The sequence below is a fragment of the Aethalodelphis obliquidens genome, unplaced genomic scaffold, assembly GCF_003676395.1.
Source record: "Aethalodelphis obliquidens isolate GAN/ISIS:26980383/991018 unplaced genomic scaffold, ASM367639v1 scaffold43, whole genome shotgun sequence".
NCBI classification, from domain to species: Eukaryota; Metazoa; Chordata; class Mammalia; order Artiodactyla; family Delphinidae; genus Aethalodelphis; species Aethalodelphis obliquidens.
In genome coordinates, this window is record NW_020837987.1 from 13,264,020 (window position 1) to 13,289,019 (window position 25,000).

Here is a 25,000-nt window from a genome sequence, read left to right on the forward strand (position 1 = left end):
TTCATGAGGAGGGAGGCGCAGCTGGACGTGGGGGAGCATTTGGGGTGATGAAGTCCATCTAAGGACGACGGGCCATGCTAGGACGAGGACCCATATCTGGGGGAGGATGATAGATGTAGATGGGAGGAGGGGGCCACAGCTGGGCTGGGCGGTGCATCTGGGCAGGTGGGGACCACAGATGAATATTGGTGACACTTCTGAGAATTGGCCACAAGTGAATGGGGCACACACCTGTACGCGAAGGGGCCATACTAGATGTGGGGAGTAAGTCTGGATATGGGAGCATCTCTGGGAAGCAGAGGCACAGCTGGATGTGGCAACCCATATAGGGGTCACATGTTGGAGAGGAGCAACATCTGCCCAGTATCTGAGACACATCTGGGGAGGAGGGAGCCACAGGTGCATGAAGAATATGACTGGGCGTGAGAGGTCCATGGCTGGATGTGCAGAGCACATCCGGAGATGGAGCATCTTTAGAGGCGGGCACAGCTGGATGTGGGTTATAGCCCCTGTGTACGCTCATGGAAGGGGGAGTTCCAGATGAATGGAGGCACTAGAGGTTACCGCCAAATGTAGGAGGCACATCTGGAAGGGGAGGAGGTCCTACCTGGAAGCCGGGAACACATTCGAGGAGGTGTCCACAATTGAGTTTAAGAATCATATGTTGGGAGAGGGACCCCAACCGTGCCTAGGGATCACATTTATGGAGGAGGTGACCAGAACTGGAGTTAGAGATCAGGATGACAGGTTCCAGCTGTCCCAGGCATAAAGCAGGGGGGTGGAAGGAGACCATAGATGGGCTAGAGGTTCATGTATAGAGATTAACGGGTATATCCCGCCCCAGGCCCCACCTGGATAGAGGCATCAGCACCGAAGAGGCAGGCCGAGAATGGAGGAAGCAGGACGCCTTGGGAGGGGATGGATCTGATACCCACGTGTCCTCCCCACCCCTCCCACCCAGGCGCCCCAGGATGGAGCCCCCACCCGGCACGGCAACGGGGCAGGAGGAACAGGAGCTGCGGGAGAGGGCCTTCTTCTCGTGGGCCGAGTTCAGCCGCTTCTTCGACGCATGGTGCCAGCAGCGGCTAGCGCTCTTCTTCGTCAAGAGCTCCATGCACCTGGCGCGCTGCCGCTGGGCCAGCGCGCCCCCGCTCTACACTCTCATCGATGTGCTCAAGTACAGCTACGTGCGGCTGGTGTGCAAGGACGTGCGCGCGCCCAGCCGGCCCGCCGTGGGGTGCGTGAGCTGAGCCTCCTGTCCTGCTGGGGGCTGGGGGGGAAGGGCGGCCCGGGGGAGGGGAGGCAGTGAGCCCTCACCCCAGAGACTGGGAGGGGAGAGGTGCCAACTAAAACCGCTAAATACACCTTGAAGAGAAGCCTAGAGGGTCAAGGAGGGAAGCTTCCTGAGATGGAGACAGAGCCAGTTTTGCTGGAGGGACCGAGGCACAGACAGAGGGTGGGTTCCACTTAGAGATTTTAACAGAGACCCGTGGAGAGGCAGGGAGCGAGATAGACACACACACCCAAGAGACATTAAAAAAGAAAATTCCAGAAACATGGAGACATGGCACCAGAGACACCAGCCAGCCAGAAAAACAGGTGAGAGCCAGATTTGGGACACCTACAAAGAGATCAGAGGCTGAGCTGCAGAGAAAGCCACAGGACAAAAATAGAAAAAAAAAAGAAATCCATCCATTCAGTAAATACAGGGCCAGGTCCCATGCTGGGAACTAGGGATATCTCACTTGGGGGAGTGGGGAGTTTAGCAAGACAGACAAATTCCGGAACTTTCGTACCGGACAGAAGACTGACATGATATGAACAAGGTCACAAATAGTTCCCTCCGACTGTAACGCTACAAAGGGCTTGAGGAATCCAAGAGGGCTAGGAAACATACCCAAGTGGCCAGGGGTGTTTTAATTGACCCCAATTTTAAACAATCCCCATACAATGTTGGGTTCCCAGCTTCCCTTCAAGCTCGGGAAGAGGCTGAGACCTTGTTCTCTTGTGGCAGATGGCCACCCCAATTAGACGGGGCATTGGCGCTCAGGTTGGCCCCAGACTCCACTGCTCTCTGCCACCTCATCCTTTGCTACATCCTTGTTTTGCCTGTCTGGCTCCTGTCTGTGTGTGAGTTGGAGACCCTTGGGTGGGAGCCACGGACAGAGGGGTGCACTTAAGAGCACAGGCTCTGCCTGCTGGCTGCTTGAGACCGGCTCCACAACTTCCTGGGTGGGTCTCTTTGGGCAACGGACTTCACATCTCCAAGCCTCAGTTTTCTCATCTCTGAAAGGGGGTTAGCGCAGTACCTGCCTCGTGGGGCTGTTAAGAGGTTACCGTGAGCAGGAAGGCGTTTACCCAGTGCCTGGAACACGGGGCGGCTGGGTACAGGAGAGCTGTTACAGGAGTCAAGAGCACAGACCAGGGAGCTGGCAGCCTGGGTGCCCACCATGGCTCCGCTGCTGACCAGCCTATGACACTGAGCTCGTGACGTCCCCTTTCTGGGCCTCAGCTGCCTCCCTGGGAAAAGGCGAGAAGTAATAGTATTGATCGCGTAGGTTTTGTGAGGATTAAATGAGCAGATACATGCCAGTCATTCAGAAGAGAGCCCAGGTGAGCACTCAGTACCAGTTAATTAAACACTTATTGTGAGAATTAGGTTCTCAGTAGCTTACTCACTGCTTATTCTGGAAACAGACTTGGAGATCCGGAAGCAGAACAGGATCAAACAGCCATCATCACCCAGATACCTAGAACACGAGAGCTTGCCGGAAGCTTAGGCCCAATCTGGAATCTCTCCTTGTTAACAGAACCCAATGCAAAGCAACAGGCACTTGCTGAGTCCCTACTGTGTGCATGCTCTTCGAGGGGCGTGTGGAACCCAGAGAGCAGGTCTCTGCCCTTGAACAGCTCAGGATCTAATGTAGGAGATAAAGACACCCCCCACACACACAAAAAAAATGGCCCAAAGTAGTGAGAAAGACGTTGAAGAGGGAGATGGAGGAGGATAAAAGAGGAATGGTCAGCTCTACTGAGAGTTTCTAGGGTGGATCTAGAAGGCTTCCTGGAAGAGGTGACCAGTAAGTGGAGCCTAGAAGGATTTTCTTTGTTTATATATTTGTGTATGTACAGTATTTGACTTAAACACATGGCACATATTACATGCAGGCACTGTCCCTCTACAAATATCGGAGGGGAGCCAGGGGGCAGAAGGGATGGGAGGGAGTGACAGGCCAGCCAGGAGGCAAGGACAGTGCCTTGGGCTTGGGTCTGGTGACTGGGTGGACAGTGGGATGTTCCCTGGATGGGGAGCCCATCACTTCTGAGCCCCTCCATCCCTCTAGCTGCTCAGGCAGGGCCTGACCAGTGTCACAGCCCAGGGACCGAGGACAGAGTCTGGAGAATTAGTATATTAGAAAAGGCTGGACACGTGGCTGGCATGGTGTCAGGCCCAGACCTGCGGGGCTGAGTCCAAGGGCTGGGACTTTATCCTAGGGCACTGAGGACCCCTGGGAGGGCTGTGAGCAGCTCTGGGGGTAGGAAGACCCTCTGGGGTCTCATGGGAGATGGACTGGAGGAGAGAAACTAGAGGCCAGGCAGGTGGCTGGAGCTAGGGTCCAGGGAACTCACAGAAGGGCCATCTTTCCGGCCGCTCCTTCCGCCTTTCCTGGAGGTTGCACGGTGACCTCCAAATCACCGTCCCTTCCTCTTCCCCCCTCCAGCTCTGGCGCTCTCCCACTCTCCCCCAGCCTCTCACGGCACCTCCGTTGCTAGAACAGGATTGCCAACCTTTCCCAACATACACCAGCCTTTGGAAACACAAAGATCTTGAGAACCTGAAAGATCTAGAAGAAATGGGCAAGTGGAGTGCAAAACAAAGCAATGGTACTTTTTAAATCTCTTTGGCTGCACTGCGTGGCTTGCGGGATCTTCCCGGACCAGGGATTGAACCCAGGTCACAGCAGTGAAAGCCCGGAATCCTCACCACTAGGCCACCAGGGAAGTCCTAGCAATGCTACTTTTAGAAGAAAAAAAGATGTTTGAAAATAGCAGCGACTTTTTTAACTGTTTACCAGGCGCCACCCCTTTTCTAACCATATACATAATTTAATCCTCTTACTGAATCCTCTCAACAACCCTGCAAGGTCAGTATTATTATTAGCCCCAATTTCCAGAAAACTGAGGCACAGAGAGGTTAAAGGAGTTTCCCAAGATAACACAGCTGCTAAGAGGGAAAACCAGGATTTGGACCCACACAGTTTGACCACAAGACCCATGTTTTTAATTACCATTCTATCTCCCTCTTCCTCTCTCCCTCCCTCTCCTCTCTCTTTATTTCACTCATGGATCGTTAATATGAGAGTTGAATGTGCCGACACCCTAAGGATATCTTGGTCCTGGGTACCATGTGTTTGTTCATTCATCCAAGAGGTTCGTTTTGAGCACCTACGATGTGCAGGGTGTATCTGTTTTAGATGCTGGGATTTCAGTGGGAGTACTCCACATTCAGTGGGGAGCATTCACTACAGATGGGCATCAATCAAATCATCACCCCAATATGTGATGGAATCTGCCTGGGGATGGTCAGGGAAGGCTTCCTGGAGGAGTGATGCTGTGAAGGATGAGTAGGACTTAATTAGATGAAGGGAAAGGATGTTTCGTGAAGAGGGAGAGAACTTACAGTAAGATGGTTGCAATGGAAATGTGAAAAAAGTGGATGATTTGGAGAGTTTAAAAGGCGTGATAGGACTTGGGATGGGTGGTTGTGGTGGGATGAGTGGTGAGTGGTGTGCCTGGGCACCTGGGTTTCAGACAGGGGGATACAGTCATTCACTCATCGTTCGTTTACTGAACTGAGCACCTCCCAGGGGCCAGGAGCTGCTCTAGGTGCTGAGGATACAGCAGTAAACAAAACATGTGGAGTTTACAGTTGCGGGGGTGGGGGGAGGGGGGGCGTGGTATTATTCCCCCAGATAGATGGAGAGAAATGACCTATTGAGGCTGCCGTAGACCATTGTGTGGGATACTGGGAACCCGCAGAGGGGACATGCCATTCTCTGGTAAGATGCACGGCTTCGCAGAAGAGAAGCTCCCCTGAACGGGGGTTTGTTCTAGGGGCTGAAACACCCAGGCCCAAAGAGGTCAAACCAGAGAGTTTCCCCAAAGCCCGTGAATTTTTCTAGACAAATGTACTGGGTAGAACCCCATGAACTTGCCATCTTGGTAGGTCAGAAATGGCTGTGTGTTGGAAATTTGTTTGAGTTGCATCTGATACCATCATGGTGGCTCCACGTTTGTATTTTATTTAGAATGATTTTACACTTTCAATTTTTCTGAATTTGCATTATCTTTGTTACTTTAAGTTAGGCAAAAAGTCTCAAATGCTTATGTAGGTTTTTAAAATCTGTCAGGCTCCAGGGTTTTACTCCGTGCATAGAGGAGAAAAGGGGTGTGTCAAGGGTCCCCTTCTGACTTAACAAAGACAATTCCTAAGTATTTAGACTGGAGGTTCTCAGGGTGGATCCTAAGAAGGATCCCCCTCCTCAGGGACTGTTTAGAAAGAACGTAGGAGCATTTTGGGGGTGGGGTGTGCTACTGGCATTTACCCCCTGGGAGCCAGGCTTCTTAACTATATGCCAGGCCCCAGATGGTCTATGTTACAAGGGTTGGCAAACTAGGAGCCCTTGGGCCAAATGCAACCTGCAGCTCATCTTTGTAAGTAAAGATTTATTGACACACAGCCACACCCATTCATTTACATATCACCCATGGCTGTGTCTGCAGTATAGCAACAGGACATATCTACCGTCTGGCCCTTGGCACAACAAGTTTGCTGACCCCTGCTCTATAAACGTGAAATCTACCAAAAATGCTGATCTCACCTCCCCTTGGAGAAACATGGACCTGCTTTCAGACAGCAGATGCCAATTTAAATATTATCAGGGAAATATACTCTGATTTTCTTTTCCCCTATTCTCTTTTTTTTGTTTTGTTTTTTACATATTTATTTATGTGGCTGCATTGGGTCTTGGTTGCAGGTCTTAGCTGTGGCACGCAGGATCTTTCGTTGCAGTGCACAGGCTTCTCTCTGTTTGTGGCGCGTGGGCTCAGTAGTTGCGGCGCTCTTTCATTTTCTGCCATGCTGAATGTCACTCCCTAAATTGATGTTAGGTGATGGGCCATGCCCTTCAGTTTGAAAACTGCTGTTCGGGACAGACTTGCTCACACACAGAGAGATGTATAAGAGAGTGTTCGCTCAAGTGTTGTTTGTAAGAAGGGGGAACTGGAGACAACATAACAGTTGGCGGAGTTGCAGAGTGGAATATTAGGCAGCAAGTAATGAAACGTAAAAGTGTTGAAGAGCTGAGGCGTGAAAAAGCAAGTTACAAAAGGATATATAGAGTGGGATGCTTATATTTGTTTCCTGTTGCTGCTGTAACAAATAACTACAAATGTAGTGGCTTAAAATAATACAAACGTGTGACCTGACACCTCTGAAGGTCAGAAGTCCAACCCGGGTCTCACTGGGCTAAATCGAGGTGTCTGCAGGATTGCGTTTCTTCTGGAAGCTTGAGGGGAGAATCCGTTTTGCTGCCTTTTCCAGCTTCTAGAGGCCACCCACTTTCCTTGGCTTGCAGCCTCTTCCTCCACTTTTAAAGCCAAGAGCGTAGCATCTTTCAATCTTTCTCTGACTCTGACGTTTCTGCTTCCCTCTTCCCCTTATAAGGACCCTGTGATTACCTTGGGCCCAGTATCTTCTCCTCATCTCAAGATCCGAATTTAATCATGTCTGCAAAGTCCATTTGCCATGTACAATAACATTGCCCAGCTCCTGCGACTAGGATGTAAATATCCTTGGTGGGGGGGGCTGTCATTCCGCCCGACATCATGCTAGAAAACAAAAATTTCCCAAGTAAACTTCTACTTATTTATTTTTTAATATTTATTTATTTATTTGGCTGTGCCGGGTCTTAGTTGTGGCGTGCGGGATCTAGTTCCCTGACCGGGGGTCAAACCCAGGCCCCCTGCTTTGGGAGCACGGAATCTTAACCACTGGACCACCAGGGAAGTCCCCCAACTATACTTTTAAAAAAAGTGTAACACACATTCAGAAAAGTGCACACATCCTGCATGTACAACTTGATGAATTTTCCCCAAGTAAAATGCACATGTAACCAGCACCCAGTACAAGAGACAGAATACATCCAGTGCCAAGAAGCCCCCCTCCACCATCCCCCCCCCAACCACTCAGGGTAACCATTGTCCACTCTTTGGCCAGCAGAGGTTAGCTTTGCCTGTTGTTGAACTTTCTATAAACTACAACCATGTGGTGGGTCTTCTTTTGTGTCAGACTTCTTTCTTCCAGCAGGTTTGTGAGATCATCCATGTTTGGGGGGAGAATAATGGTTTGTTGATTCTTATTGTTGATTAGTACGTTATTTTTAGGAATATATCACAACTTGTTTTCCTATTCTATTCTGTGTTTGGGTTGTTTCAAGTACTTGGCTAATATGAATGGTGCCGTTATGAACATTCTAGTACACATCTTTCGGTGCTCATCTGCAGGCATTTATCTTGAATGGAAATGCTATTCACAGGGGAGGCACATGCTCAGCTTCAGTAGATACTGCCACTCAGTTTTTCGAAAGTGACTGTACCATTTCACACTCCCATCGACGACATCTGAGAGTTCCAGTTGCTCCAAGTCCTCACCAACAGTTGATGTTATCAGTCTCTTTTATCTGCTGGTGTAAAGTGGCCTCTCCCTAGGGTTTTTTTTTTTTAATGAAATATACTTGATTTATAATGTTGTGTTAGTTTCAGGTGTGCAGCAAAATGATTCCGCTACCCACACATATATATAGTCTTTTTCAGATTCTTTTCCATTATAGGTTATCACAAGATATTGAGTATAGTTCCCTGAGCTATACAGTAGGTCCTTGTTGGTTATCTATTTTATGTATAGTAGCGTGTATATTTAATCCCAAACTCCTAATTTATCCCTCTCCCCCCTTTTGCCTTTGGTAACCATAACTTTTTTGTGTGTGTGTGGTACGTGGGCCTCTCAATGTTGTGGCCTCTCCCGTTGCGGAGCACAGGCTCCAGATACGCAGGCTCAGTGGCCATGGCTCACAGGCCTAGCTGCTCCGCGGCATGTGGGATCTTCCCGGACCGGGGCACGAACCCGTGTCCCCTGCATCGGCAGGTGGACTCTCAACCACTGTGCCACCAGGGAAGCCCCATAACTTTGTTTTTTATGTGTGTGAGTCTATTTCTGTTTTATGAATAAGTTCATTTGTATCATTTTTTTAGATTCCACATATAAGCAATATCATATGATATTTGTCTTTCTCTGTCTGACTTACTTCACTTAGTATGATCATCTCTAGGTCCATCCGTGTTGCTGCAAATGGCGTTATTTCATTCTTTTTTGTGGCTGAGTAATATTCCATTGTGTATATGTACCACCCTAGGGTTTTGATTTGTGTTCCCTTGATGCCTAAAGAGTTTGAGCCCCTTTTCATGTGTACACAGTTTTAAAACCTGGTAACATACCTTCCACTGTTTTTTTTTTTAATGTGTATTTTTCAATATTTATTTATTTATTTTTGGGCGCATTAGGTCTTCGTTGCTGCACACAGGCTTTCTCTAGTTGTGGCGAGCGGGGGCTACTCTTCATTGCCGTGCACGGGCTTCTCATTGCGGTGGCTTCTCTTGTTGTGGAGCACGGGCTCTAGGTGCGCGGGCTTCAGTAGTTGTGGCTCGCGGGCTCTAGAGCGCAGGCTCGGTAGTTGTGGTACATGGGCTTAGTTGCTCCGTGGCATGTGTTTATAGATACATTAAAACATATGTGGGAATGCTCAATACCTAATTTGGTTAGTGGCTACTTCTGGGGTCAGAAGGAGGGAGGGGACTTCGTTAGGACAGGGTTCACAGAAGACCTCAGCTTGCAGTGTTGTTATCACTAAATCTAAGGCGGATATAGGAGTACATGAAATGTTTTATTTCTTAAAGTTGATTGAGGTAAGTATAATGAACTATGCATTCACTTTTAATTGAGCTGGGGGTGGTGGGTGCAGAATTCTAGCAAACGTACAGTGCTCCCCCATGTTCCAGACAGTGTTTTTCAGTGCTTTCCAGGTATCAGTTCTTTTAATCCTCACAACAACCCTATGAGAAAGGTATGATGATTATTACTCCCTTTTAAGAGGAAACTGAGGCCCAGAGACCTGAAGGGACCTGCCCAAGGTCACAGAGCTGGCATATTCTTAAGGCCCTCTACTCTTCTCTATGCTTGAAACAATTTTTTTAAAATTTTTATTGAAATATAATTGATTTACAATGTTGTGTTAGTTTCAGGTGTGCAGCAAAGTGATTCAGTTATATATGTATTCTTTTTTTTAGATTCTTTTCCATGATAGGTTATTACAAGATATTGAGTATAGTTCCTTGTTGGTTATCTATTTTATATATGGTACTGTGTATATTTTAATCCCAAACTCCTAATGAATCCCTTCCCCTCCTTGAAACAATTCTTAATGTTCAAAAATCATAATAAGAATAAAGGAGAGAGGAGAGAGAAGGCAGACGAGGGCAGGCAGCAGGGTGATGTGACTGGCGGCCGTGGTCGTTCCTCCCGCAGGTCCCCCCAGCCCGGCTGCCCGGCCTTCATCATCGTCAAGCTGAGCCCGCTGCGGGACCGCCTCGTGGTGACAGAGTGCCAGCTGACCCACTCACACCCGGCCTGCCCGCTCGAGTTCGCCTACTACTTCCGTCCGGGCCACCTGCTGGCCAACGCCTGCCTTCCCGTGCGCACCACCAACAAGATCTCCAAGCAGTTCGTGGCCCCGGCCGACGTGCGCCGCCTGCTCTCCTACTGCAAGGGCCGCGACCACGGCGTCCTGGACGCCCTGCACGTGCTCGAGGGGCTCTTCCGCACCGACCCCGAGGCCAAGGTGGGGTCTCGGGAGAGGCAGGCGAGGGTGGGGGGGGGGGCGGGGCGCGGCTGCGGAGAGGCACGCCCAAGACTCGCGGGCCGTTCATTCATTCATCCACCCGCCCACTCATCCATTCACGCCTTTCATTCATTCCTTCGCGTATTCATTCAAGATTTATCGAGGCATGGGGTGGTGGTGGGGGCGCCTGCCTGCAAGATATGGCCCCGTCCGTACCCTCAGAGAACTCATCCCCTAAGGCAGCGCCCTCCACTAGAACTTTCTGCGGTGATGCGAATACCTTGTGATTCCGCGCTGTCCAGTATGGTAGCCCCGAAGCCACACGTGGTTATCGGGAGCTTGCCCTGCGGCCAGTAGGACTGAGGAACAGAATTTTTAAATGGTATTTCATTTTCACGAATTGAAATGTAAATAGCCACTTGCAGCGATTGGCTACTGCAACCTTGCAGTTGTCCGGGGAGAAACCAATCATAGACGCATCCCAACATGGTATCAGGTCATTAGGGTTGACACATCTTCTTTATCCATTCCTCTGTCGATGGACATTTAGGTTGCTTCCACATCTTGGCTATTGTGAATAGTGCTGCTATGAACATCGGGTTGCATGTATCTTTTCAAATTAGAGTTTTCTTAGGATAGATGCCCAGGAGTGGGATTGCAGAGTCATATGTTGGCCCACCTTAATATTTTTAAAAGAAATGAAGAAGTTCTAGAAAACCAAGAGACAGACCAGTGAAAGGGTTATTCCTTTTTTAAAAAATTTAAATTGGCTTTTTGAATATGTAAGACATTCACATGGTCCTAAATTCAAAAGGTACAAAAGGGTATGTAGTGAAAAGTACCCTTGTCACCTCCTGCCCCTCAGGGCCCCTCCTCAGAGGCCGCTGGAGTATCAGTGGCTTATCCATCTTTTATATATCTTTCTGTTCTATGGCCCAGTGCTGTCCAGTGAAACTTTCTGTGATGCTAGAAATGATGTGTGTCTGCGCTGTCCAGTAGGGTAGCTGGTGTGGCTATCGAGTGCTTGAAATATGGCCCGTATGACTAAGGAACTGAATTCTGAATTTTTTATTATTTTTATTTATTTATTTATTTTGTCGCAATGGACGGCATGTGGGATCTTAGTTCCCCGACCAGGGATCGAACCCGCGCCCCCTGCAGCGGAAGCATGGCGTCTTAACCACTGGACCGCTGGGGAAGTCCCCTGAATTATTAATTTAACTTAATTAATGGAAATTTCGACAGTCCCGTGTGGCTAGTGGCTTCTGGATGGAACGGCACAGCTCTATACACAGATACATTTGCATGTCTTTATTTTTAAGCTTATTTCCCCTTGTCCCCTCCCCCAGCAAGGTAGCACGTTACACCCACATTTTTGCATCTTGCTTTGTATACTGGGGCGTGCCAGATGGTAGCATCTTTTGTTCTTCCTCTGGGGCCGGTCAAATCCCCCTGAGAAAACTCCAACCACCTGGCTGGCTGGCAGGTTAAGGCCAGGCTGCCAGCTTCTGGGAGCCATGTTGGGGAAGAGAGCTGGGGAGCTGGCCCTCCATCAGCAAGAGGCACAGAACTACCACTCCCCCCTGCCCCGCCAGCAGATGGGCCCGATGTCCCCAGCAACCCTCTCTGTTTTACTGCTTCCACAGAATAAATCTCCAGCCACCTGGGGGTGAGAAAAAGCTTAACAGATCTAACTGCTTCTAGAACAGCCCTCATATCTTTTGTTTTAACCTCCCCCCCACACTGCCAGGGTTTGCCAGTTCCTTTTGAGGACTCTGCTATTGGTCCCAACCGATGGGGTTTTTTGGAGAGGTTGCTTTTGTTTTCTTTTTTGTTGGGGGGAGCGGTGGTCAGCTTGTCCATCTGCTTTCCAACTTCTGAAGTTTGGGTCCTGTTGTCTCCTTTCCTAACGCCTCTATAACTTTAAAAAAAAATTCCTTTTCTATAGAGGTACTTGAAGGTCAGGAAGGAGTGAAATTAGCAGGATGGGTTCAGTCTGTCACCTTTACACGGACGTTTCACCTGGCTTTTTTCACTTATAAGATATAGCAAAAGAGTTCTGGGTGTTATTCTCTCTGCTTCCAGCAGTTTCCTGAAGGAGCGATTATATTTGAGAAGCTGAATGCCAGGGACCCCCTGCCTTGAGGTCGTTCACTTGGTCTTGGGAGGGGGTCAGACAAGAAGAATGTACCCCAAAGCCACAACCACCATTTGTGGGCAAGACTGAGTGGCTGCTTCAGCCAAGGAGGTGTTAAGACCTTTTATAATCTGCCCTGAGGCCGTGCTGATGGGCTGAGGAATCCAATCCCATCTCCTTTGTGGCAGGCTCCAGGGTAACCAGCAAGCCGGCTGGCTTTCTGGGTGAAGATGGGTCTTGCACAGAAACGTTGCAGCCCTCTCTCATATGTACGCATTGGCTTCTGAGAAAGGCGAAAGTTGTTCTGAGTGTGCTGCTTTTAAGAATACTAACTGGTCAGCTGGTACAATCTCAGCAGAGGACTCTTTGTCAATATCTGTCAGAATGACCAAGCCACTCACCCTTTGACCACTCCCTCTCCCACTGCTGGGAATTTATCCTGCAGATGTAGTTGCGCAGATGCCGAATGATTTCCACGCAAGGTTAATCACTGGGGTTCGTGAAAGTAAGATTGGAAACAACCAAACCCCACCCCTGGGTAATGGTTACATAACTGGAATACTGTGTAGCTTTAAGCAAGAGTGAGAACAATTCTAGGAACTGATCTGAACAGATCTCTCAGTTACAAAAAAAAAAAAAAAAAAGCAAGGAGCAAAACAATGTACATGGTATATTGTATGTATAAAATGGAGAAAATAAGAATATAAAGGTGGCTTGCTTGTATTCACATAAAGAAAATCTAGAAGAACAGCAAGAGATGTGGATGGACATAAGCATAGCGAATGGCAACAGAGTGGTTAGAAAATAGAAGTAGAAAGAGGACCCAGTGCTGGATAGCTTTCTATTATTTGACTTTGGGACCTTGTGAATTTTGACACATTGGAATAATTCATTTTAAAAGAGAAGATAAAAAATAGACAATAGTCCCAATGTACCACACTGATCTGTTTCTCTCTAGAAAAGAAAAATTCGGGATGAGCGATGAGTGTCCTAAGATGTGACAGTCAGGATGGCCTGGGTTTTGCCTTAGTAACAACCAGCCCTGGAATCTCAGTGGCTTACCTTGCTGAACTTTATTTCTTGCTCATTGGCCAAAGCAAGTCACGTGACTGTGGAGAACTTCAGGGGGGCAGAGAGATGCAGTCCTGCCAAGTGCCCAGGACAGGAGAAACCCACCATTACTTGGCACAGGGAGAAAGACAACCACAGGCTTATAGAGCTGTTTCACTGAGGGTCTCCCAGAGCCCTATCTGAATCTGGGGCTTGTGTTTCCCCTGCTCTGTAGTTACCCTGGACTCTTGTGGCTCAGTCTCAGCGTTCCTGCCTCTTCCTGGCTCCCCAAGGGAATCTTCTCTGTGTCCAAATAGCCTATTTTTACATCAGGCCAGCCACTTTGGGGGTGATACAGTAGCAGCTAAACACTTGATTTTATTTGTACAGATATACACTAAAAACTTTATATACATTCTAGCTGTGCCATTTCCTGGCTGGGGAACATCCAGTAAGTTGTGAACAAGTTATGTAACTTCTCCAGACCTTGGTTTGTTCATCTATAGAATGGGGATAATAATAGACACTACATCATAGTTGTCAGGGTTGTTGTGTTAGGGTGAGTGTGTGTGTGTGTGTGTGTGTGTAAGGAACAGTGCCCGGAAAGTAGGAAGCTCTATATGGTTTAACTATTTAGCTTTTATTTTTATTCCCTCATTTTTTGCGGGGGAACAGTCTAGAGAATAGTATTATTCTGTTCACATGAAAAAGGAGGCTGTGTGTCTGACTATAGGAAGAGGTGTGGGTAGGGAGTGTTGTGTGGCATGGTTTCTGATGTCCACATTTGTGGAATCTGGTCTATGGTTAATGCATCCCTGTGCCACCGATTTGTGTGTCTAAGATGGTACTCACGATCATTCCCATCCTCTAGTCTGCTCCTCCCTGGGCTGCTCCGTCCCCGCTTGTGCCCCGCCATCCACTCTGCGCCTCAACCCAGAAGCCTGTGTGTCAGGCCCGTGCGATCACTTTTGTGAAGAGTCTAGTGGTCAGCTGCACAGGCCCTGGGCCCAAACTGCCTGGATTCAAATCCCAGCTCTGGTGTTTACTACCCGTGTGACCGCAGGCAAGCAACTGAACCTCTCTGTGCCTCAGTTTCCCCATCTGAAAAATGGGGATAGTGATAACAGGACCTGTTGTGCAGGATTGTTGTGGAGGTTGAAAGAGTTAATGCCTTGGAACTGGGGGGTTAGTTCTCCCCAGCACTTTACACACGTGAAATCTCCTGTTCATATTTATTCATCTTTCGTTTGCAGGCTCTCTCTTCCCACTCAGAGGTGTCTCCTCAGTGCTTGAGCAGCACTTGGCATGTCTGATTTTCTCAGTAAATATTTGGTAGAGAAATTCATTCATTTATGAATCCCCCTGCCACCTTCATCACACATCACCACACCCCTCCAGTGTCAAACACACATCTCCGTCCACACCTTGTTTTTTCCCCCCACCACCATCCTTTATGACCTGGACTTGAATCCCAGCCCTACTGCTTGTTAGCACCATGATCTGGAGCAAGTCACTTCCCTGGTACAGTCAGGGACCCTAAGACCACCCTCAGATTCAATGGGGACTCACAGAACTCAGCAAAGCCATTATACTCACGGTTACAGTTTATTACAGTGAAAGGATACAGAGTACAGTCAGCAAAGGGGCGCATGGGGTGGGGTCCAGGAGAGATCAGTGGTCTCTCCCAGTGGAGGTATATGGACAGTGCTTATTTCTCCCGGCAACAGTGTGTGACAACACGCATGGAGTATCGCCCACCAGGGAAGCTCACCCGAGCCTCGAGTCCAGGGTTTTTATTGGGGTTTGGTCATGTAGATATGACTGCCTGGGTGGCTGACCTCAGTCTCCAGCCCCTCTGGAGGTCACGCCCGAGGCCCCCACTATAAACCAGTTGTTATCAAGAGACTATTTAGAGTGGCCCAAGCCCCCCAAGTGAACCAAGACACTCTGTCGGGCAGGACATGCCAAGGGCTTAGAGGCTGTCTCCTAGGAGTCAGGAAAGAGCCAGACCTTTCTTTGGAAGGTGTGGGGTTTGGACAACCCAGACCTGCTGAGTTAATCCTTTACTGCAAACCTGGAATCTCTCAGCCTCAGTTTCCCTATCTGCAATATAAGGAAGATAATGGTCCCCTCTCAGCAATCACCCTCGCTCAGTCAGAGGACCCCACACTGGGAATTCCCTGGCGGTCCAGTCGTTAAGACTCGGCGCTTTCACTGCCCCATGGGCCTGGGTTTGATGCCTGGTTGGGGAACTAAGATCCCACAAGCAGCCACACACCAACCTCTGTCCCATTAGCCTTTCTCTTTAGCATGTCCTCCACACTCAGATGATAATAATAATAATAATAACAGCTATCACTCAATACACACTGACCTCGTGCCAGGCACTGATCTCCATGCTTCATGCAGATTAACCCACTTAATCCTCATAGCAACTTTATAAGGTCAATGCAGTTACACTCTCCACCTTTGTGGATGAGAACAGCTCAGGCACAGAGAAGTTCAGACACTTTCCCTAAGTCACACAGCTGATGCATAAATTCGCACAGTTAGTAAGAGGAAGAACCTGGATTTCGATCCCTGCGGTCTGGCTCCAGGGTCCAGGAACCCTTAACTATCCAGTCATTGGGCCTCTCGGCTGAAAGCAACACTAGTTGTGTTATTGTTCATGGAGACTTGGCCAGTGCAACAGGGCAGGGCTTGCACCTGCCTCATTCAGTCCCTTCTCTCTCCTCAAGGCTAACACAGTGTCAAGCACACAGTAGGTGCTTAGTAAATGCCATTTAATGAACAAATGGCTGTGCAAGAAAAGCTTATGTGCCCTCTTTAGAAAGAAAACTCAAGATCAGAAATCTAAGTTTTCTCTTTAAGAATGAAAGTCAGCTTCTAATTAGGCAAGTGCTGGCCAGCTTCAGAAAAGTCTCAAGGCAAATACGTTTTGCTGTTTCTACTTTTCTCTTATTCCTTTTCCCAAGGAGAGAAAGGTAAGAACTTACCTAATACTATAGAAACATGTAAGATTTTTTTTTTAACCCATTATGCCTATTAAAATTTTCTTTTTTTTCAAATTGAAGTATAGTTGATTTACAATGTTGTGTTAATTTCTGCTGTACAGCAAAGTGTTTCTGTTATACACACATATACATTCTTTTTTATATTCTTTTCCATTATGGTTTATCACGGAATGTTGAATATAATTTCCTATGCTATACAGTAGGACCTTGTTGTTTATCCTTTTTTTTTTTTTGGAGATGTAATGGACCTATAACATTCTATTAGCTTCAGGTGTACAACGTAATGATTTGATATTTGTATACACTGTGAAATGTTCACCCCAGTAAGTCTGGTTAATATCCGATGACTTTTATCTTTACGTTAGTTTCTAGACCAGCACCGTCGAATAGAACTTTCTGTGGTGATGGAAATGTCCTCTATCTGCACTGCCCCATAGACACTAGCCTCACGTGGCTGTTGAGCAGTGAAATATGACCAGTGTGACTGAGCAAGTTAATCTTTATATCTTTTAAAATCTTAATTTAAATGTAAATAGCTACTGTATTGGACAGAACTGTCCTAGATGGAAACATCTGCTAAGATAAATTAAATCATAAAGTAATAGTAGGTGTAAAACTTAATGATGGTTGAAAAAAAATGATGGTGGTATTGTAACCAGTTCAGTGGTAAGCTGACTAGGCTTTTCTATAAAATTTATTGAATGCCTCTTCTATTTAAGATGCTGAATGTATAATTTTAGGGTGAGGAAAGCAATTTTCTTGCTCTTTTTGGACTCCACTGGACTTTTTTTTTTTCTTAATAGAGTTAGTTTGTTGTTGTTGGCTTTTTGGGTTTTGTTGTTGTTTTTTTTTTTGGTCTTGAAAGTGGAGAACTGTGCATTGCATTTTAACTGGTTTCATAGGACGAGGTCCAATTATGGCAGAATGGTTTGTGGAGAGATCTGTGTTTAAACTGTATTCCAATCCTGGTTCTGCAGCTGTGGGTCAGCTCTGCAGGGCCTGGCTGAAACAGTCTTAGCCGTCTGCCTGGTATAGGGGACCCTAGCTCATCGCTGCTAATCTCCCTACCCCATTAAGTGGCTTTTGTGCAAAAATAATGAGGCCAGAGTGGCTGAGGCCAAGGCAGACAAGAGGGACAGAGATGAGGCCCAAGGGCCTGATCGCCCAGTGCACAGCTGTGGCCTGGACTCTGGATTTGACTTGAAGGGTGATGGGAAATTCTGGGAAAGGTTTTTAAGGAGGGGAGGGGTTGATCTGGTCAGTCTTGAAAATGCCCCCCAGCAGCGGTGTGGGGGACAGGGAGAGACAGGGAGCCCGGGCAGAAGCGGCTACAATAATCCAGGTGGCAGATGGTGATGGCTCTGACCAGTGGCCGTGGGGGTGGGGAGAAGGGGTCAGATTCTGAAGGTCGCCGCTAGGATTTGGGGATGGACTGCATGCAGAGGAGCTAAGAATCAGCCCTGAGTGCCGGGGCCTGAGTTAAAAAGTGGGTGGTGGAGCCATTGGGGAAGAGATGGCTGACCAAAGAGGGGCAGGTTGGTGGGGAGTGAGAATCAAGGGTGCCTTCGGGCCATCAGTCTCAAGGGACACGTGAGCTGTCTATAAGGGTCCATGTTGCTGCAGAGACAGGTAAGTAGGTGGGTCTGGAGCCTGGAGATACAGAACTGGGAGTTATCAGCTTAGAGATGCTAAAGGCCACGTAACTGGATGAGATCACCTTGGCTGAGCCTAGAGAGGAGAGAGGAGAGGGGAGGGCCTGGCCGAGCTTTGCAGCACAGCAACATTTAGAGGTGGAGCAGAGGAGGAGGGGCAAGCGAAGGAGACTGCAGAGGAGATGCCTGGGGAGAAGGAGGAAAGCCAGGAGTTTTTCAGGGTGACAGAAGCCAAAAGAGACCTACGTTCCAGAAAGGGGACAGGGTCACTGTACTGAATGCTGCTGAGAACTCGAGTGAGATGGTAACGATAGCTGGGATCTGATACATGCCAGGCATCATTCCAAGCTTCGGACACGGATGATCTCTATTTAGCCTCACCACAAGCGTTAAATAGACATATATTCCCATTTTGCATAAAAGGAAACTGAAGCTAAAATGCCAGAGGAGGGAACTCCCTAGCGGTCCAGTGGTTAGGACTCCACGCTTCAACTGGCAGGGGCCCGGGTTTGACCCCTGGTTGGGGAACTACGATCCCACAAGCCAGCTCCGCGCAGCCCAAAAAAAAATGCCAGGGAGAGTGACTTGCCGGAGGTCTCACAGCTAGGAAGAGACAAAACCAGGATTCCGAACTAGGATTCCAAGCCAGGATTCCCTGAACTTCCACTCCAGAGACACGGCCAGTGGATAGCACCGCACATTCGCACATTCATTCACTCACTCATTCGGGATGTATTGAGCTGTGGCTCAGGCCAGGAGCCATTCAAAGCATCAACGGATGCAAAAGTTAAATGAAGCGATATCCTTGTGGGGCTTACATCTTAGGGAGGGCAAACAGGCAATAAGCAAAGCAGCAGGTAACGATGGAACACGCTTCAGGGTGGTAAGCGCCACGGCCGGAAGCATCCAGAGAGAGCTGTGGTGTCCGCTAAGACGGGCTGGTCAGAGAAGACCTTCAGGAGCACGTGGTCTTTAAGCAGGGATGATAGTTATGGTAATAAGGAACACTTCAAGGTCACTTACTATTTGTTGGGTGAGTACTGTTCAGTAATAGTAATATTATTTGTGCCAGGCGATGTTCCAAATGCTTTAATTCATTTCATCCGTCCAATCACACTCTCATCATCATCATTTTGCAAATAAGACAGGGGTCAGGGAAGTTGCGGAAAGCCACACAGCCAGGAAGTGGGGGCTCCAGGGTCTCAGCCCAGGCCGTCTGGCTCCAGACACTATGCTGGACCCGACACTCCATGCATGAAAGAATGACTCTTCAGTTCCCAGAAGGGGAAATTGGGAAACGAGGAGGTTAAGGAGGAAGCTGAGGCACAGAGAGCTCAAGTCACGTAGTTAAAAGCGTTGGTGAGGCCGGGACTCAAACCCAAGCAATCTGGCTCCACAGTCTATGCGTTTTACTTCTAGACCAGTGGCTCTCAAACTTGAGCGCGCGTGGGAATCCCCGGGAGGGCTTGTCAAAGCAGATTGCTGGGCCCCTCCTCGGGAATTTCTGACTCAGCAGGGCTGCGGTGGGCCTGAGAATATATGCATTTCTGTCAAGGTCCCAGCAGGCGATGCTGACGCTGCTGCTCCAGAACCTATACTTTGAGAACCACTGCCCTAGAGTGCCTCTGACCGCAGGAAGGAATGAATACCCAGTTCCTAGTAGGGGGAACTGAGGCTCAGAGAGGCTGTCTAGTGGGCAAAACCACACAGCTCTTAGACGGTGGTGCCGGCATCGGAAAGCCAGGCAATCCGGAATCCGCGTTTTTAATCATTCCCCTGCACTGCCTCCTGCTGGTCGGAAATGCACGCACGTATGAAAGAACGAGTGAACGCAGTCCCGTTTCCCCAGGGGGGGAAATCGTGGGCGGGGCGACCCAGGGCACCTCCTGACCTCTTTCCCCGCCTCTCCGCCCCCGCCCGCAGGTGAAGCTGGTGTTCGTGGAGGACCAGGCGGTGGTAGAGACCGTGTTCTTCCTGACATCGCGCACCCGGGCGATGCTGCGGCGCTTCCCGCGCATGCTCCTGGTGGACCGGCTGCCGGGACTGCAGGGCGCGCTGGATCTGCTGGCGGTGCTGTGCGTGGACGGCGCGGGCCGCGCGCGTCAGGCCGCCTGCTGCGTGGCGCGGCCCGGCACTCCGAGCCTGCTGCGCTTCGCGCTGGCCTCGCTGCTGCAGAGCGCGCCCGACGTCAAGGGCCGTGTGCGCTGCCTCACGGCCGGGCCCGAAGTGGCGGCACAGCTGCCCGCCGTGCGCCAGCTGCTGCCGGGCGCGCGCGTGCAGATTTGCCGGGCGCAGGGCCTGGAGACGCTCTTCAGCAAGGCGCAGGAGCTGGGCGGCGCCGGCCGCGAGGACCCGGGCCTGTGGCCGCGCCTGTGTCGCCTGGCGGGCGCGTTGTCGCCCGCCGCCTACGCCGAGGCGCTGGCCGAGCTGCGCGCCCACGGCCCGGCCGCCTTCGTCGATTACTTCGAGAGCAACTGGGCGCCGCGCCGGGACATGTGGGTGCGTTTCCGCGCCTTCGAGGCGGCCCGCGACCTGGACGCGTGCGCCCTGGTGCGCGGCCACCGCCGGCGCCTGCTGCGCCGCCTGAGCCCCTCGCGCAGCGTGGCGCAGTGCCTGCGCGACCTGGTGGCCATGCAGTGGGCCGACGCGGCTGGGGAGGCGGCGCCGGATGTGTCCGACGATGGGGGCGCTTGGCTGGAGGGTGAGCTGGGGAGGGGAGCCCAAGTGGAGAACGAGAGGATGAAGGGTGTGGAAACCGGAAACTGGGGCGGGGCGCGGAAGGAAGGAAGTTTTAGGAGAGAAGCCCAGTTAGAGAAGGAGTGGGCCAGAGGGTTGGAGACCAGAGACCGGGAAGGGGCTCAGGTAGAAGGTGAGAAGGGGAGAGGGTTGCAAATCCGAGACTGGAGAGGGGTCCACTTGGAGAACCAGAAGGTGAGAGGGCTAGAGGGGAGTGTCTGGAGAGGGTCCCAGTTGGAGAACGAGCACTTGAGAGGGCCCGCGATCAGAGACTGGAGGGGGGGCCCGCTGGAGGGTGAGAAAGACTGGGGTCTGGAAGGTTATATCTGGAGGGGGGCCCAGGTGGAGGACCAGAGGTTGAGAGGATTGGAAGAGTATACCTGGAGGCTGGCCCAGCTGGAGGATGGAAGGATTAGGCTGCTGGAGACCCCAGACGGGAGGGGGACCCTGTTTGATTATGAGAGAGCCAGCAGTCTCGACGGGAGCTCCTGGAGCGGGGCCCAGTTGCACGATGAGAGGGTAAGTGGACTGAAAACCAGAGACTGGAAGGGGCTGCATTTGGAAGCAGAGAAGGAAAGGAGGCTGGAGGTCAGAAACTGGAGGAGGGTCCATGTGGAGAAGCCCTCGGAATTGGTCCCCGAGAACGGAGACCTAAGGGGGCCCCAAGGGGGAGATGTGAGGCAGAGAGGGCCAGAGACTAGAGAAGAGCGAGCAGTGAGGTTGGGTGTCAAAAGAAGAAGGGACCTGGAGGATGTAGTTCTGGTCCAGCTGGGGGACACAAGGGTGACAGGCCTGGAGAATGGAGATGGAGGGGGAGCCCAGGCTGGGGGCCCCAAGAGCAGAGGAGGGCAGGGGATGGAGTGTGGGGACACAGCAGGGGGCCGTCTAGGGCTGGGGAATGGAGTCACGTGCAGCACTCCCGTGGGGACTGTGTTGGAGGGTGACTCAGAGTGGGCAGTGACAGGGAGGATGTACCTGGGGGCCGGAGAGAGCGCACAGGAAGGAAGCGGAGGAGAAGGCCCCAGGGAATCAAAGAGGCCTTGCTGCCCCTCGGAGGAGGAGGAAGTGGACTGGGAGCCCCTGGCCAAGTTCCGAGCGGCCTGCGGGCCAGAGCTGGCAGAGCTGGTGGCCGAAGAGCTGGCCTTCGCCCGGCAGCACGGCACCCGCGGTTTCCATTGGACAGGAGCTGGCTTTGCCCTGAAGGACGGCACCTCGGACTTCTTCCTGGACGGAGCCCTGACGCGCTGCAGCTGCTCCATCCATGCCGCCCGGCGTCTGCCCTGCCGCCACCTCTTCGCCGCGCGCCTGCTCACGGGGGCAGCCTTATTCCACATGGACCTGCTCAGGGATTGCTGGGGGAGAGCCCCCGAGCCCTGAGCCTGCTCGCGCCTGCCCGTCACCCTCCACGGTGGGGGCGGGAGGGCATCCTTCGATCCCAAAGATAATGGGGCTGAGCCCAAGGAGGCCACCCCAGTCCCCCCGTCCACCTCCTGGGGCATCCAGCGGCTTCATCTGGGCAGTTTGCCTCTCTGGGTCCGAGGGGAAGCAGACGGTGTGGTCTCGGAGGTCCTGGAGCCGCAGCTGTGGCAGATGGTGGTGGCCAGGGTGGATTCTGAGGGCTTCCCTCCAGAGAGGAAATGGTGTGGTGAGAGGGTGTAGACAGGGTCAGGTCCGGCCAGGAGAAGGAAGGGGATAAAGCTGGGGGAGGGGAGGACACCAGGTTGTGGGGAGAGCCTGGCAGGAGGAGGGAAAAATGGGGGGTAATGAAGAAGAGGGAAGGGGAGGAAAGACAAAGGGGACACAGACATGGAGGAGAGAGGACAAGAAAAGAGGCAGAAATGGAGAAGACATGGGGACAAACGGGAAGGGAGGAAAGGAGAGGGGGTGGGGCAGGGGAGGAGGAGACAAGGATGGAGGAGAGGGAAGGAAAAAAGGAGATGGCAAAGGAAAGGAATGGGAGAGGTGGGGAGAGAAGAAACGAGAGGGGAATGACGTGGGGATTTCTCTAAGGCCTGGAGTCTTGGATCCCCTTCACCTTCTGGTTGGTCATTCCCGGAAGAGGCAGAATAAGAGGGGGCCCTGGGAGTCTGGTGGGATGGGCTGGTGGCCCTGCAGTGGGGGAGGGGAACCCTCTGGACTTCCGTGCTTCAAGATTGGAATAAAACAGTATTTTGGTTTCTGTGCTGAGTTCTTGGCTTGTGGGGGAGGGTGGGAGGCCCAGACCCAGAGGGCAGTTGAGATGGTCCAGCATTCCTTGACGTTTCTATCAACAGGCCCTACTGTTGATGGAATGCAGGGACCCAACATGAATCCATCTTCATGGCAGCTCAGGCCTCATCCTCCCTTGCCATGGGAACAGCTTGCCAACATCCGTGGATCCTCCAATGACTAGTCCATGCCAATCTCGGCCACTATGCCAGTGATTGGTTTAAGAATGGGCGTGGGGCCTGATCCTGCCCAATGGGTCTGCTTAGGGCGGGAGGCTTCTAGTTTCTCTCAATCCTAAGGAGAAGCCCCAGAATGAGATGGTTAGGCCTAAACCTGCTTGCAAGCCTCTTGATAGAATGTGAGAATGAAGGATGTCATTGAGGATGACAGAGCTAAGAGATGAGGAAAATCTGGGGAGCCCCCTGGCGGTCCAGTGGTTAGGACTCTGCGCTCTGACTGCCAAGGGCCCAGGTTCAATCCCTAGTCGGGGAACTAAGATCCCATAAGCCGTGCTGCAAAAAAATAAAATAAAAAGAAAGAAAAAAGAAAATCTGTATCTGGTTGAGTCCCTAAAGTCTGCCCTACGGTGGGGGGGGCGCGGCTTCCTAAGTAAGATAAAAGTTATTTTAATACTCATGGCAGTTTGAGTTGGGATTTCTGTTATCTCAACTGGTGTGGCGGACTGCAGGTGATAGAAATTCAGGTGGAAATAGCTCAGCACTTCTTAAACTTTATGAACAGATGAATCTCCAGTCGGTCTGCGGTGGGGCCCAAGATTGTGGAAGGTTCTCCGATGACGTGGTTGCTGCTGGATTGTGGAGCACACTTTGAGTAGCAACGAAGGAGCTTAATGTAAAAGGTCATCCAGCCATTCACGTCGCTGGAAAATTAAAGTCTTCAAGTGCAGCTGAATCCAGGGGCTCAAATAATGTCAGGTTTCTCCCTTGTGCTTCTGCCCTTTATGTCACGAATTCCTTCAAAGGAAGGCTATCCCCTTTGACTGAGAAAGATAGCGACTTGAAGCCATAATCTCATATCCTCAGATCTTGATCCCCAAAGACCTTTCTACCAGCATCCCAGCATCAAAGCTCAAAGAAGCTGATTGGGTTTACTAAGTGTATCAGTATCAATTGTCTATGGTTACGTCGATGCTGTGTAACAACCATGACACTTCAAAAGTATTTAGTGATAAGCATTTATTGTTTGTGCCTTTTATTGTTTCTTGTTTATGTGCTCAAACTTGAGCAGGCCTCACGAAATGGATTACCCAGAGACCATGTTAAAACACAGACATCCCTCCCACCCCGAATTTCTGATTGAGTAGGTCTGAGGTAGGGCCTGAGAATTTGCATGTCTAATCAGTTCCCAAATAATGCTGATGCTTCTGCTTCAAAGACCATGCTTGGAGGGTCTGCTCTGAGCCGTCACCCTGGACATCTGCCCATTCTTGTAGCAGACTGACAGGACAGACAGAATGTACAGGGTCACAGAGAGTGAAGAGAGAGGTTGTTAAAGAAAGTGACGCAGGAGATAGATGGGTCCCAGGCTAAGCAGCTGCAGTTTGTCCCCTGTGGACAGATACTCCAAGATGAAGATAATAGGAGAGGCTGAGCCCTGCCCAGATAAAAGAGACCACACATTTCTCATTCTCAAAATCAAGGAGACCTTCGCAACAATGTATGCACAGAAAGGCTCCTTGGAGGTCAAAAAGGGAGTGATGTCAACCTACCCATAGGCCTCTTTGCTGGAATCTCTTGGCTAAGAGATGCGCGTGCACACAGGGGAGGACCCTGAGTTAAACCAAACACAGATCCAGAACCAGGAAAAGCAAGATGATCGGCCAAAGGAAACCCAGAAGAAATGCTCCATATAAGTGATTCAAACTGCCACAAGGGCGCGACTCTCTGAGCCCGCCAGTTTGTGCCTATTCACACATACTCTTTTTCCTCCGAATAAACACTTTACTTGTTTCACTACTTTCCGTTTCTCTGTGGGAATACATTTCTACAAAGCTGACGGTCCAGGGGCCTTGTCACTGGCCACTGGTCTAGTGGCTAGGATTCAGTGCTCTCACTGCAGTGGCCTGACTTCAATCTCTGGCTGGGAACCAAAATCCTGCTTCAAGCCGCTGAAGGTGGAGGTCACCTAAGATCAAAAAGAGGCAGGAGGAATCCTGGGCAGGCAAACCCAATAGCAGTCCAGTGCAGACCGATGTCCCAAAGCTCCCCACTTGACTCTTTTATCCTT

At 50.5% G+C, this 25,000-nt stretch overlaps 1 protein-coding gene across 1 annotated transcript; it reads left to right on the top strand.

The window, feature by feature from the left end:
- Positions 1-19: 19 nt before the first annotated feature.
- On the top strand, positions 20-22,411 carry ZSWIM9 (zinc finger SWIM-type containing 9). The gene is made up of 3 exons (XM_027080026.1): positions 20-1,237; positions 9,644-9,956; positions 19,733-22,411. The coding sequence occupies exons 1-3, from the start codon at positions 972-974 to the stop codon at positions 21,920-21,922; spliced, it is 2,769 nt and encodes a 922-aa protein (XP_026935827.1). The 5' UTR covers positions 20-971; the 3' UTR covers positions 21,923-22,411.
- Positions 22,412-25,000: the final 2,589 nt, after the last annotated feature.